Below are 13,951 nucleotides of genomic sequence, written 5' to 3' on the forward strand. Positions count from 1 at the left end.
TACCACTTACTGCTTGTTTCCCAAGCCCAAAAGTGGCGTTCCACTGTGGTCAGCACCTCCGTGAATGCCACAGCAATTTCGTGTCATAGTTACTATGTGTGGCGAGATCAATGTCGCACTCCTCTTGCCTTTGTAGTTTAAGGAATAACACCACTGCCACTCGTGATGTGTTGGTCAGAGTGAACGGCATACTGGTCAACAGTTCGGGATCCATTCCTGCAGCCCAAAGAGGCAGAGCGTGCAGTACACAATCCACTGAAAAATGGTGCCAAATGCGGACGGAAGCACAGAGATTGCTGGGATGCAAAGCAACGCATCACGGGGCATTAGGACAGGGGACCCATGACCCCCTCCATCTTCCCACAACTCTTAGCGGCGGAAGATGAAGAAATGCTCTGTGGGATAGCTCCCCAGAGTGTACCACTCCGAATACCGTTGAAAGTGCTGCAAATGTGAACACGCTATTGTGCAGGCAGCTGACAGTGTGAACAGATCTCCCAATGGAAGACATTACAATTATTTGATGAGAGAAATGATGGATGAACTAGTAAAAACCACAACTCAACTTGCATTAAGGAATACCTAAAAAAAAAAAATCCTTGTACACTCTGATAGAATTCTTTTTCCTAAATGAATGTAGGGTTTGGGAAAGATACCAGATTAGGAGCACAACTGAATTAAATCCTCCACCCAGTAAATCAGAAACAGCACAGACAAGGGAAGTGTGAGATTATTCAGGTTGCTACACCCTGGTAAGAGGGGAAGATCACAGCCCCTGCCCATCCATTCCAATGGTGCTAATTGTCACGGATATCCACAAGCGAGCTGGGATGACACCACCAAATCATAACAGAGGTTTGGCAGTCTTTTTGGAATGTTCATTATGCAAGATACAAATGTGTGATATATCACACAATGAAGTACAATGACAGATATGGTCAGATGCAGAGAGAAAACAGTTTCCAAACAATCTGGTCGAGAATTAAACTAAAGTCTTACGGACTGGAGCCTTTCAGTCATTACCAAGTGCCTACTATTACTTAGCCCTTACTTTTCATTTTTGGAAAGTGTCTGAACACCAAAGAAATAGCAAATACAAAGAATCACAGTCAGTAACATTAAAACAATACTATATTCTTCAAAGTCATAATTGGCCTTCTCCTGCTACTGCAGTTTTCCCCACAGTATAATAGCATGAATTAATGTCAGGATTATAATGTTATTTGGACATATATTTTAATTTGATTTTAAACAGGAAGGATTTCACATGACAGTTGCTTTTGAGATAAGGACAAAAATGCATCCAAAAAAACTTGTAGGCTTCTTCCCTCCCCCCTTGCACAGACTTACAACGTAAACAAAAACTGCAAAGCTTATTTTATTCAAATCTTATTTTTACCTACCTTTTCCCTCCCTCAAACATCCGTGATGTAGAGAAAGGACTTTCTTTTGCATTAGCTGAAGCTGAGAGCAAGTTTTTAAATTAAGTTATAAAGTCAAACAACATTTGTCAAGGCCATGGCAACACTTCCATGAATTTAAGCGTGAAAGATGTACTACTATATTGTTGGTAAAATGAATGGATTAGTTCTCAGGATGGGAAACTCTTCCAGAAACATCTTGTCTACAACATAAAAGGGTTATTTATTACAGGTCAGTGAAGCCAAGAGACAACATGACAGACTCAAGTTAAAAAAAAAGGCATCATCAAAACAAAGACTCAGAGCGGGAGCTCATGGCACTTTTCCATTTTTCTGCTATGCTATATTGCTTTTCTCCCTCTTCCCCTAAAACAGATTAAGTTACTAGCCACCCATATTCACACAGCTTCAGTACTTTCTTGCTCTCTTTCCCCTCCTCCCAAAACGTCCACAGTACACATGGTTTTGATTATACAGTGTATTATACACAAAGGTCAAGTTAGAAATCTGTTCTAACTACAGCATCTTCACATTTGTGGGAAATGAACTTGCAATCACAGTATTGAGTGAGGTTATAAGATTTCTTTTGGAAGCAAACAAGCCCTAGGGAATGAGTAACATTCTGAACATCCGGCTTCTGCCTACCAGGGGGGAAAAACAACAACAACAAAGTGGGGCGGGGGGAAGGAATGGAAGAGGGAGGCTTCTTACAGAGACTGACAATTGCCCCATTTCTGTTGGGAACAAGTAAAATAAACAGCACCACTTTTTGTTTGTTTGTTTAAGACGATCTTCCAGGGACCTGGTGATCTGAACAGGACTATTTCAGTCATCTTCCTTGTCGCCTTACACGAAAAGAAATTCGGTTTTGAAAAGTTTCTTCAGATACAAACAAATGAATCGTAATCGAATACTGCCCCTTCAGCCACTACCATACTGAATATAAAATACCAGCGATTTATCTGTTAACATCCTCAAAGTTGCTAAAACTAGAAAAGCTAACGAGCTGCCATGTCACAGGATAATTAGTAAACAGTGCAACGGAAAAGAAATACAGTACAGCACATAAATAAGAGGGGCGGGACACGCATTTCATGAGTTGGACTGGCTAGCAGAGCTTTACAGACAGGGAAGAAGACAGCGGGGGGGGGGGGGGGGGAAGAAATGGTCTCCACCTTCACCTTCCAACTGATCATCCCCCTTCCTACCAGCCTCAATTAGTATTATTTGGACATTCAGGTGCACAGAATATCTCTTAGACACTCTCATGCTTCCCCGTGGACCCTCATTCAATTCCTTCCTGACTTGTTAGATCTACATGATTGCTTCCCGCCGCTAGCTATACCGTACTGTATATAGATACGTACGGACACCATATACATCCACTGTTCGTAAGCACTTAAGCAGCACACACACAGGCATAGCGTACACACCTACACCGCTGAAGGGCCTCCCACAAATCTCTCCCCTTTGGAGCGGGGCCCCAGTCGGCCTCCGGTGCCAGGAGTACGGCCGAGGGTTACCCCGTTAGAGAACACAGAAGACACGCGGGCCACCCACGCAATGCCCCCGTAGGGCACACCTAGGGCGTGGGACAGGCACAATCCCGCGGCTCACGCGTGCAGCCCAGCCTAGCACCCCCTTGGGGCGCCCGCGCGGCACACGGACCCAGCCTCTCCACCCCGGGCGCTGCCCCGGCCTCGCCCCACAGCGCCCCCCGTACCGTTTGCTCAGAGGCCGAACCCGGAGGGCCACCTTGACGTTCGCCATGTCCCGCCGCAGCTCCGCGGGGGAGACGCCGCCAGCCGCGGCCAGCCGCCCACGCCGCACCCTCGCTGCTCCCCGGCTCTCGGGGCTCCCCGCTGGCCCCAGAGCCACAGGATTGGCAGGCGCGGTCCCGCCGCCCAGCGCAGCCCCCGGGGCTCGGGCGGGGCGGGGCGGGGCGGGGGGGAACCTCGCGCGTCCAGCCCCGGAGCTGGAGATGGGGCGGGGCGAGCTCGGCCTCCCCTGCGCTGAGCGGGACGAGGCTGGTGCGTTGCGGGTCCGCTGCTCAGAGCGACGGTAAAACAAGGGCTGCTGGGCTGGTCCGCTCCGCCCCGCCACTGGCTAGCGCAGCCGCGCCCGTTGTTCTTGCCGAGGTCGGAGCGGGGATTCCCCGGGGCCCGCTGCACGGGACTGCCTGAACCGTGCGTGTGGGTACAAACCAGGCGCTGCGGCTGGACGGCGTGGGGGAGGTGGGGCCAGGCCTCGTTAGCAGGAGCCTTTCCACCGCAGGAGCGACGGCTTTAGTTTTCAAGCAGGTCTTTTATCACCCTGCTGTTCTGGCTGGCGACCTGTACCTGCTGTGGCAGTGATCACGCTGCGTGTGAGGACAGGTCCGCCTTAGGTATTGTGAGGGGTGGGGTGAATTGTGGACAGGACACCAAGGCTGCCAGCATGTGAACATATTTCGGATGGCTGCAGACCTCCCTGCTACTACAAGCAATTGTATGCAGAGCAGGCACCAGGCAGAAGCAGATTTAAGTAATTGCTTAGACCCTGAGCAGCTCAAGGGCGCCCCCTATTAGCATGTGTTGGGGGTAAAACAGAATAGTCCTGGTTAAGGACCTCAATGGGCTAGCACTAGAACTAATTGTATGTCTGCCTCTCCCAGCACCTGTGGAGTAACAAAAAGGCAGCGACTGCTGCATAACAATTTGGAGTGGGGTGATCAGACAAGTGACACTATAAAAATCTGGTGCATCTGAAGAAGTGGGTTTTTATCCACGAAAGCTTATGCCCAAATAAATCTATTAGTCTTTAAGGTGCCACCAGACTCCTTATTGTTACTATACCTACAAGAACTAAAAAAACCTAATTTCCCCATGCTAATTTGCTCCTACTGTTACTCACACCTTCTTGTTACCTGTTTGAAATGAGCCACCCTGGTTACCACGATAAAAGTAATTTTTCAGCCTGTTGATAATAGCCCAACTTAATTGATTTGTCTGACCCCTCTCCCCCCCCCCCACTGGGTAAGGCAATTCTCATCTTTTCATGCACTGCTATATATATTTTCATACTGTATTTGCCACTCTGTGCATCTGATAAAGTGGGTTTTAGCCCATGAAAGTTTATGCCCAAATAAATGTGTTAGTCTATCAGGTGCCACAAGTACTCCTCATTGTTTTTGCTGATACAGACTGACACGGCAACCACTCTGAAAAATGGCAGCTGAGTATTCCATAATTATTCTCCTTTATTGACGGCCACATAACATTTGTTCCATATCCCACTAATAATCCTCTCCAACTGCCTCCCCCCCCCCCCCCGAGTTTTCCACCTACAATTGGCAGGGTGTTAATGGGCCACTTCACTTTGAATGGTCCCTTGAAATATGTGTTAACTACTATGCTAAACAATCTGTTCCACCTTGTGTTTACATGTGATGCTCTGAGTATGTTTCCCAGACAGACCTGAAAGAAGAGCTCTGTAAGCTGCAAAGCTTTGTCTTTCACCAACAGATGTTGGTTCAATAAAAGATATTACCTCACCTACCTTTGTCTCTCTGTTGGTTCCATTTAGAAATCAAAAATACCAACCTAATCCTGTATCTGACTGTACATTTATAAGAGAAACACGTAATAATTTTAATGGACTAACTCAGGGGTTCTCAAATTGGGGGTCAGGACCCCTCAAGGGGTTGGGAAGTTATTACCTGGGGGGTTGCAAGCTATCAACCTCCACCCCAAGCCCCGCTTTGCCGTCAACATTTATAAAGGTATTAAATATATTTTAAAATGTTTTTAATTTATTAGGGGGGTTGTACTCAGAGGCTTGCTATGTGAAAGTGGTCACCAGTACAAAAGTTTGAGAACCACTGGACTAACTGCTGTTGGTCAAGGGGCAGCTTTTGAATTTATACAGAGGTTATGTCTACACTGCGAAGTTGTTGACAAAACTTTTGTCTTTCACGGGTACTTAAAAAAGCCCTCCCCCGCAAAAGACAAAAGTTTTGCCAACACAAGTGGCAGTGTGAATGTGGCTTTGTTGGCAGGAGCGCTCTCCTGCTGACAAAACTAATGCTGCTCGCGGGGCTGGAAGTATTTTGTCAGCAAAAGTGCCGACAAAGTACCGACAAAGAGCGTTTACACATGCTGACTTTTAGCGACAAGCCTTGTCGCTAAAAGCTGCATGGTGTAGACAAGCCCAGAGCTCTTCTTCAGGTCATCTATAAGGCTATTATAAGGGACTGTGAACAAGATGCCATGTTCACAGTCCCATTTCTAGCAGTTACATTAAAAAAAATCCTCAACACTGGGATTAAATACAGAAAGTCAGGAAGCCAAGTTATGGTCCTCAGAGCATTCATTGCATTTATTTAATTCTTTAGGATAGGATTCTTAAAGGAACTTAATGGAGTTAGGTATCCAACTCCTTTTATTTTTATTTGTATTACCATAGTAATGAGGTGTCCTAATCATGGCTCACGACCCCTGGTGCTAGTTACTGCACAAACACAAAACAAACAGTCAGTCCCTGCCCCAAGTAGTTTACAATCTAAGCCTACAAGAGACAACAGATGGATACAGACAGCATGATTGCCAGTGGCCTCAGCACATAAACTGTTGTCAAGTTTTTTTGTAGGTAGGACTGCAAGGGAGAGTGGGATTTATTTGGGGATCTAACTTCTTTAAAAATCCCAGCCTTTATATATGCATCAATTATTGTGGGGAATATAACTTTGCAATTCTATGTGAGATTTCAGCCTCAACCAAAGTGTTCCATTAATGTAAATTTCTGCATTTTAGGTTTTCTTTTAACCCCAGCTGAAATCAGGAAGAAAATGCCCTAGGGCATCACAATTAGCTGCATTATTATAGGGATATAGGGCATAGAGGGAGCATCTGTCATTGGTCACTTTTTAAGATAGGATTCAGGAGTAGCTAGATCATTAGTCTATTCTGGTATGGCAATTCCTCTTTATACAATCTGTCTATGTAGTCAGTAATTCTCTTACTGAATTTTTTCCCATTCAAAATTTAGCTTGAGGAGCATTGGGCTGAGATTCCAAGTTAATGTCATCTCTGCCTTTCCAATGACAGCCATCACTTACATACTTATTGCAAATTATAAGGATATTTTATTCAGTTTAACCATGTTATTTGTGCATTTTGTCATTTAACTAAATTACAGTCTTATTTATATTGTAAAAGGGGGAGTGTTCTCTCATTGAAGCTTCTGTCCCAGGCACACTGCCATAAGCTGCAAATAAAGCACCTCCTAAAAATGTGTTTAACATACTGAAAAAGTAAGATCATAATACAAACAATTGGCTTTGGAGGCTTATGGGTCTGTTACATAGGTTTAACAGGTGTTTCTGGTTTATCGTACAAACTAGAGTTGTAAAACTTGCTGTCCACAAATATTTGCTGCTACCTTTCTCTCCAATATCCTTGAGTTATCATTAATCAAAACAATGAATTAGTATGTCAATGCTGATGACAAATGGGACAATACAGCTATACTATTCAATGATAGCTCAGTGGTTTGAGCATTGGCCTGCTAAACTCAGGGTTGTGAGTTCAATCCTTGAGGGGGCCATTTAGGGATCTGGGGCAAAAATTGGGGAGTGGTCCTGCTTTGAGCAGGGGGTTGGACTAGATGATCTCTTGAGGTCCCTTCCAACCCTGATATTCTATGATCACTAGCACTATTATCTATGATCTATGACTTATATTGTCCCATATCCAATAATAAACTGGGAAAAGTCAAAGAACTGATTTAACTGTTTGTTTGAGGCATGAAAGTAAACCATTTAATGGTTTTTTAATTGTTTAAAAATAAAATAATTATAATAAATGAAGGACAGCCCATGGCTGTTTTCAAGACTTACAGAATAAGGATGAAGAACAGCAAATCAGTTTAGCCTGAACTTCTAGCTAAAGCATCTCTACAGAAAGCAACAGCAGAGGCAAAGGACAGTTCTGCGACTGAGGCACAGAAATTTGGATTCTGTTCCTGTATATGCCACAGTCTGTGTGTGTGACCGTAGGGAAAATCACGAATGTTATGAGTGAAATCCTGACCTCATTGAAGTCAATGAAGGTTTTTCCATTGACTTCAAGGAGGGCCAGGATTTCCCCACTTGTGCCTCTTTCCTCACCTATGAAATGGCTATGATGCTTACCTATCTCACAGGCACACTGGGGGGTTTAAGACTTCAATCATATAAGGAGATGTGGACACGTGGACCCCTGTGGATCCACGTGGATCACTGACTTCAATGGGGATTCTGCACAAGCAAAGAGGATCTCCACCTATGCTCATGTAATTGCAGGGAGGCAGTGTAAGCCAGCTGATAGGAGACAGGAGATCTAGGTTCTCTCCCAGCTCCACAACTGACATTCTGCTCAACTTTAGGTAAGTCCCTTCTATCTATTCTACTTCACTTTCCTCAACTGTAAAATGGAAATAATTATCCACCCTTGTGAAGAAGGTATTTTTTTAGATGTAATGATAAAAATTGCTAAGTGCAAAAGATTACTGTTATTAAGCCTCCCAAATTGCTCTGAGATAGCATTAAGGGACAAAGAGCTCACATTACCCATCACCAAAATTCAGCTGAAGTGAGATGTAGTTATTGAACAGTGCAAAACACACACTACACAACAGTTTAGAACTGTAAATGAAAACTAAGAACACTGTATCTAGTTAAAATTGCTGTGGAAACTGTAACAGACAGACATGGAATTTGGCCACGATTGAGAAGTTATTACCCCCACCCTTGCAAGCAGTTCCATGGGCTCTTTAGTGGCCATAAGTTGTCAGGGGACCTTGGTTTTACATCTCCTTTGAAAGTAGTTAAGACAAAATACATACCTTCTCATGTTCTATGCTCAAATTATTATATCACAGCTAGAACTAGTCGAGTACTGCAAAACTGTTTTCAAATTCCAAGGTGCTGTTTAATTCAGGCATGTTCAAACATTTGATTAATGCTGAGAATTGAGTATTCTTGGAGATGGCTAATATTAATACTCCTGTTCGTATGTGAACCAATGTATCATTGGCACTAATAAGAATATTTTGGAGCCAGCTGTTTGTCATTCTGTTTTAAATGTCTGCTATCTAGTCATGGACCAAAAAAATACCATGTAGCTGGGTGACAATTCACACCACATGAACAGGGAATAATTGAAATTAATACTTCATGAATAATCCAGAGGTTGAACACTGGTGAATATTTACAAGTAATGAATACATTAGCAGAAATTATCTTCTGTTTGCAACCAATTTGAAAATTTATTAACCAACAATTTGAACATTCTAATTATAACTGCTCTTCCTGCCAAAGTCACATACACAGTACACAGATACTATGTATGAACAACAGCTACATAGACACTTCAGGATTTTAACCATTTTATTCTGTGGTGGACCAGCTATGACAAGCAACTTCCTTAGATCTGGATCTGAACACATTCATTATTAAAAAGAAGAGGGGTACTTGTGGCACCTTAGAGACTAACCAATTTATTTGAGCATAAGCTTTCGTGCATCCGATGAAGTGAGCTGTAGCTCACGAAAGCTTATGCTCAAATAAATTGGTTAGTCTCTAAGGTGCCACAAGTACTCCTCTTCTGTTTGCGAATACAGACTAACACGGCTGTTACTCTGAAACCTGACATTCATTATTGTTCACCTATGGACTACCTGACTTCTCAATTTTTTCTGGTTTTATTTTTAAATTTTATAAATGTTTCCATGTAGTTTGTGTATTTCTGCAGGATGCAATATATTTACTGGCAGTTAACAGCTCTGGAAGAATGAAATATCTGTGGTATTGAGCCACCTAGTGGCTGACTTACAAGAAATTAAGGATTCAGAGTAACAGCCGTGTTAGTCTGTATTCGCAAAAAGAAAAGGAGTACTTGTGGCACCTTAGAGACTAACCAATTTATTGAGCATGAGCTTTCGTGAGCTACAGCTCACTTCATCCGATGAAGTGAGCTGTAGCTCACGAAAGCTCATGCTCAATAAATTGGTTAGTCTCTAAGGTGCCACAAGTACTCCTTTTCTTTTTAAGAAATTAAGGAGTTTGATTTAATAATTCAAGCAGCTTGTTTAAAACAAAACAAAAACAAAACACGCAAGCTGGATAAAAGAAAGAATCTGATTTGCTATCAAGGATTCTGATCCTTGTGTGACAGGGTGGGATACGTCTGTATTTAATTATGAACTCCAGTTTGTACTATGTGTTGAACAGAAGCCCTCAGACAACCTATTGTACTGCATACCAGACAGCTCTGCTGCCCAAGAAACGTGCTTGACCTCACTGAAGGACTATCACTGAGATGCCATCAAGACTGCAATCTGGAGCCACCAACTTTGACTGCCTCTCAACCGCAGACCTACCTCTGCCAAACAACAATTTTCTACACCAGGACCCCACAGATGGGGCAAACATAGCAATATTGGAAGAGGGGGTGTGGGGTGGCTGGAGGGTCTCACCTAAGCACATGACACGGAGGAGACACCCTATTTAAGAGCAGGGCTCTGCTTTATGCAGGGGTGTCTGACCATCACCAAATGAAGGACTTGCAGGAGAAGGGGGGTCTCTGCCCAGGCTCAAATGGTGACAAACCTTAAACTCACAGAAGGGGTGAGATCAGGCACAGGGAGGATGCATCTCAGGACTTTTCTTGTTTTCAAAGAGCTGTGACTCTCAAGTGCTTTAAGAGTATTGTTCCTGTGATTATGACATTCCTTTGCTAAGGCACTAATCTTTGCCTTCTGGCATGTTGTCTCCGAAGAGGTTAAACTTGAAGCCCTGAGTGCCCACAGCCTAAAAATTGAGTTCAGGGGAAGCACCTGGGAAGGTCTCAGACATCGATTGTGGAGTCTAGTGTGACTAGTTGGCAGTACCCAACATCCTAAAGAGGAGTGTCATACAAGATGTCTGAGCCTGTGAATGTGCCCTACAGTTTCAGAGCTAGCAACAGTGACTAGACCAGACCCAAACCCAGTTGGCCTGAAAGCATCTGGAAGGGTCCCATATGCTTTCATGCCAGCTGGGTTTGGGTCTGGTCTAGTCACTGTTGCTCGCTCTGAAACAGTAGGGCACACTTGCAACAGACTGGTGACAGTACAGTGGAATACGGGGTCAGGTTGTAAACATGGATTTGTGTCATTGTGATTTAGGGGGATTAGGGCAGTTTTATTTCTCCTATTCTAATGTGACAATTTCTGGAACAAAAATCTACTATTACTGTAGTAGTAATCAATGTCTCGATGTCAAGTTGGCAGCCAGTATCAAGCGGAGTGCCCTAGGGGCCAGTCTTGGGGCCAGTTTTGTTCAACATCTTTATTAATGATCTGGATGATGGGATGAATTGCACCCTCAGCAAGTTCGCAGATGACACTAAACTGGGGGGAGAGGTAGACACACTGGAGGGAAGGGATAGGGTCCAGAGTGACCTAGACAAATTGGAGGATTGGGCCAGAAGAAATCTGATGAGGTTCAAGGACAAATGCAGAGTCCTGCACTTAGGAAGAAGAATCCTATGCACCTCTACAGGCTGGGGACCGACTGGCTAAGCAGAAAAGGACCTGAGGATTATAGTGGACAAGAAGCTGGATATGAATCAGCAGTGTGCTCTTGTTGCCAAGAATGCCAATGGCATATTGGGCTGTATTAGTAGGAGCGTTGCCAGCAGATCGAGGGAGGTGATTATTCCCCTCTATTCGGCACTGGTGAGACCACACCTGGAGTACTGTGTCCAGTTTTGGTATCCCCACTACAGAAAGGATGTGGACAAATTGGAGAGAGTCGAGCAGAGGGCAACAAAAATGATTAGGGGGCTGGGGCACATGATTTACGAGGAGAGGCTGAGCTAACTGGGGTTATTTAGTCTGCATAGTTAGGCATCTCCCACTAGTGATATCCAGGGACAATGCTAACATAATCTCTATTTACACTAGTCATAAAACAGAGTCAAAAAGGATTTATTATTCTAATTGTAATGCAGCATGATAGTTATTTTGTAAAGGGAAACGTTCTGTCTCCAAGTCATTTGTTCCTTATGGAATCTTAGTCAGCATGCTTTTTCCATCTCAGTTAATCCATGAACAGTCATTAAACTGAATGCATCCGATGAAGTGAGCTTTAGCTCACAAAAGCTTATGCTCAAATACATTTGTTGGTCTCTAAGGTGCTACAAGTACTCCTTTTCTTTTTGCGAATACCAACTAACACGGCTGCTACTCTGAAACCAGTCATTAAACTAGGATTACTTCTAATGGTTACTCTATGAGAAGAGGCTTAATACTTGGTGATACTGTCCTTTAAAAACTAATTTATTATATTGCAATTATACACCCCTCCTACTAATGTGCATCCCCAGTTTATTTCTCACTTATAGCCTATGTGAGGTAACACCACATGGAGCTTTACAAGTTCAGAGCACTTTACAAGCACAACCTAACAACAACATGGACAGAAGGTGTAGGATAAATATGAAATTAAATAATTAAGAGTTATCTTAGTTTGGTAAGGAAACATATATGTGTTGTAAACAAAGGTCCTGACTAGCAAGTAGACAGAAGGCCTTGAAAATTATAAATTACAAGGCCAGAAGGAATGAAGTAGGGAGGATGTCTTGTTCAAAGAATAATGAGGTAAGGGGAAGTTTCTACAAAGAAGACCTTTGACCAATAAGGGTGATTGCAGATGGTTTTAGATAAGACAAAAGGAATGTCTTAAAATGAGCCAATATGGCCCTTCCCAGTCCATACACTAGTGTTAAACCCTGTGTGAATCTAGGTGCAATGGAAAGCTATTGGGCAGCAAGAAGGAGGAAAGGACAGGCCCTGGGAAGAAAGGAGGTTATAAATTTTATCTGGATTAAGACTGGAAATAAGGGTGAACTGTCTCAAATTGTTTTTTAGTGGAAGTCAGTAATTGGCAATGAGATCACTTGTTTGTTAAAGGATATAAAAAAGTAAACACTTAAACGGTTCCTGGAAACACCTCCATTTTGCCTCTTTCTTGCCCAAAGTGCTAGACTATACAAAAAAAAAAAAAAATAGGGGTGGGGGGAGGGAGTGACAGGCAACAAATCTGTTGGAAAGGCAGTTAAGCATTGTGCAGCTGCAATTTGCCTTATCCCTGGTTTTGTCCTCACTAGTAATAAAGAAATAGTGTAGTGGAAAAACAGATTTTTAGCCTTGTAGAGTGAAACCTCCTATTTATCTACAGAAACAGCACAATTAAAGCTAGCATCCTGTTCTCCACCTGCTCCTGGGGGAATTTTGTGCCACTGCACATGTGCAGAATTCATGTCCCCTGCAGATTTCTTTGCTTCCCTGCAGAAAAATGACTTTCTGACAGGGAAGCTGCAAGAGCAGTCACGCAGAACTTCCTAGCAGGGCAGGTATATAATTTCAGGCATCTGGAGCAGCCAGCAGAGAGGTAAATCTACATTTGAAAATATCATTTCCAACATTTAGATTTCACCCTCACATTTTGAAGGTGAAATCTAAATGTTGGAAATGATACTTTCAAATGCATTGCTCTAATCTTTCAAACAGAATTAAAAAAAGGGGGGGGGAGGAAGGGAGTGGCTGGCAACAAATCAAATGGAATACCTAGACGTTCATCTGAGCTACAGGTGGTTAGGTTTTACATTCTGTTCAGAGAGTGAGCTCTACAGAAGAACTGAAGACCTAGCAGTCACATACCTGCTGCAGAGCTCCACTGACAACACCATTAAAGAACTGGAGGGAAGAGTGGCATACATACTGGAAAGTCTAAGTTACCGGAAGCACAAATGTGTTTCAGAGTAACAGCCGTGTTAGTCTGTATTCGCAAAAAGAAAAGGAGTACTTGTAGCACCTTAGAGACTAACCAATTTATTTGAGCATGAGCTTTCGTGAGCTACAGCTCACTTCATCAGATGTATACCGTGGAAACTGCAGCAGACTTTATATACTGTGTGTATATAAAGTCTGCTGTAGTTTCCACGGTATACATCTGATGAAGTGAGCTGTAGCTCACGAAAGCTCATGCTCAAATAAATTGGTTAGTCTCTAAGGTGCTACAAGTTCTCCTTTTCTTTTTACAAATGTGTTTGTAACTTTGCAAGAATCAAAGATTGTAAGATCTTCCTTAGTTTGTAAGTTCTTTGAGAGGTTTTTTTTTGTTCTGGGGACCCTAGGTGCTACAGCATGTCTTGCTGTAGAAGAGGTGTAATTCATAAATTCAAAATGGCTGAGAAATTAAAAACTGGATGGCAACAGGCAGCAAATCCCAGTTATTATTCAAATCTGGAGATATTCTGAACATAACAAGCCCTCAACCACACTTCTAGGTGCTTCAATTGCTTTACACTGACAAAGTAAAATTTTAAGCTTCAGAGTGAAATTCTTGGACTCTTATTATGTAGACGAATAATTAAATAATCAGTAAAGAACAACTTGTTATGGATTAACTGAGTATTTTGTGGGAGGCACTGGGGAACAGTCTCCTTCAAGAGAAAGCTGGATCTCAT

At 43.1% G+C, this 13,951-nt stretch overlaps 1 protein-coding gene across 2 annotated transcripts in view; it reads right to left on the reverse strand.

Annotated features, from left to right (window-relative positions):
• The window catches only part of STARD9 (StAR related lipid transfer domain containing 9), a 188,806-nt gene extending 185,526 nt beyond the window's left edge, over positions 1-3,280 (reverse strand). For both annotated transcript variants that reach the window (XM_048854798.2, XM_075129679.1), the window contains exon 1: positions 3,145-3,280. In XM_048854798.2, the coding sequence (XP_048710755.2) occupies positions 3,145-3,191 (47 nt within the window). In that variant the 5' untranslated portion in view covers positions 3,192-3,280. The remainder of the gene's footprint in view (positions 1-3,144) is intronic.
• Between the last annotated feature and the right edge of the window lie 10,671 nt (positions 3,281-13,951).

This window comes from Caretta caretta, chromosome 6 (genome assembly GCF_965140235.1).
Source record: "Caretta caretta isolate rCarCar2 chromosome 6, rCarCar1.hap1, whole genome shotgun sequence".
Lineage (NCBI taxonomy): Eukaryota > Metazoa > Chordata > Testudines > Cheloniidae > Caretta > Caretta caretta.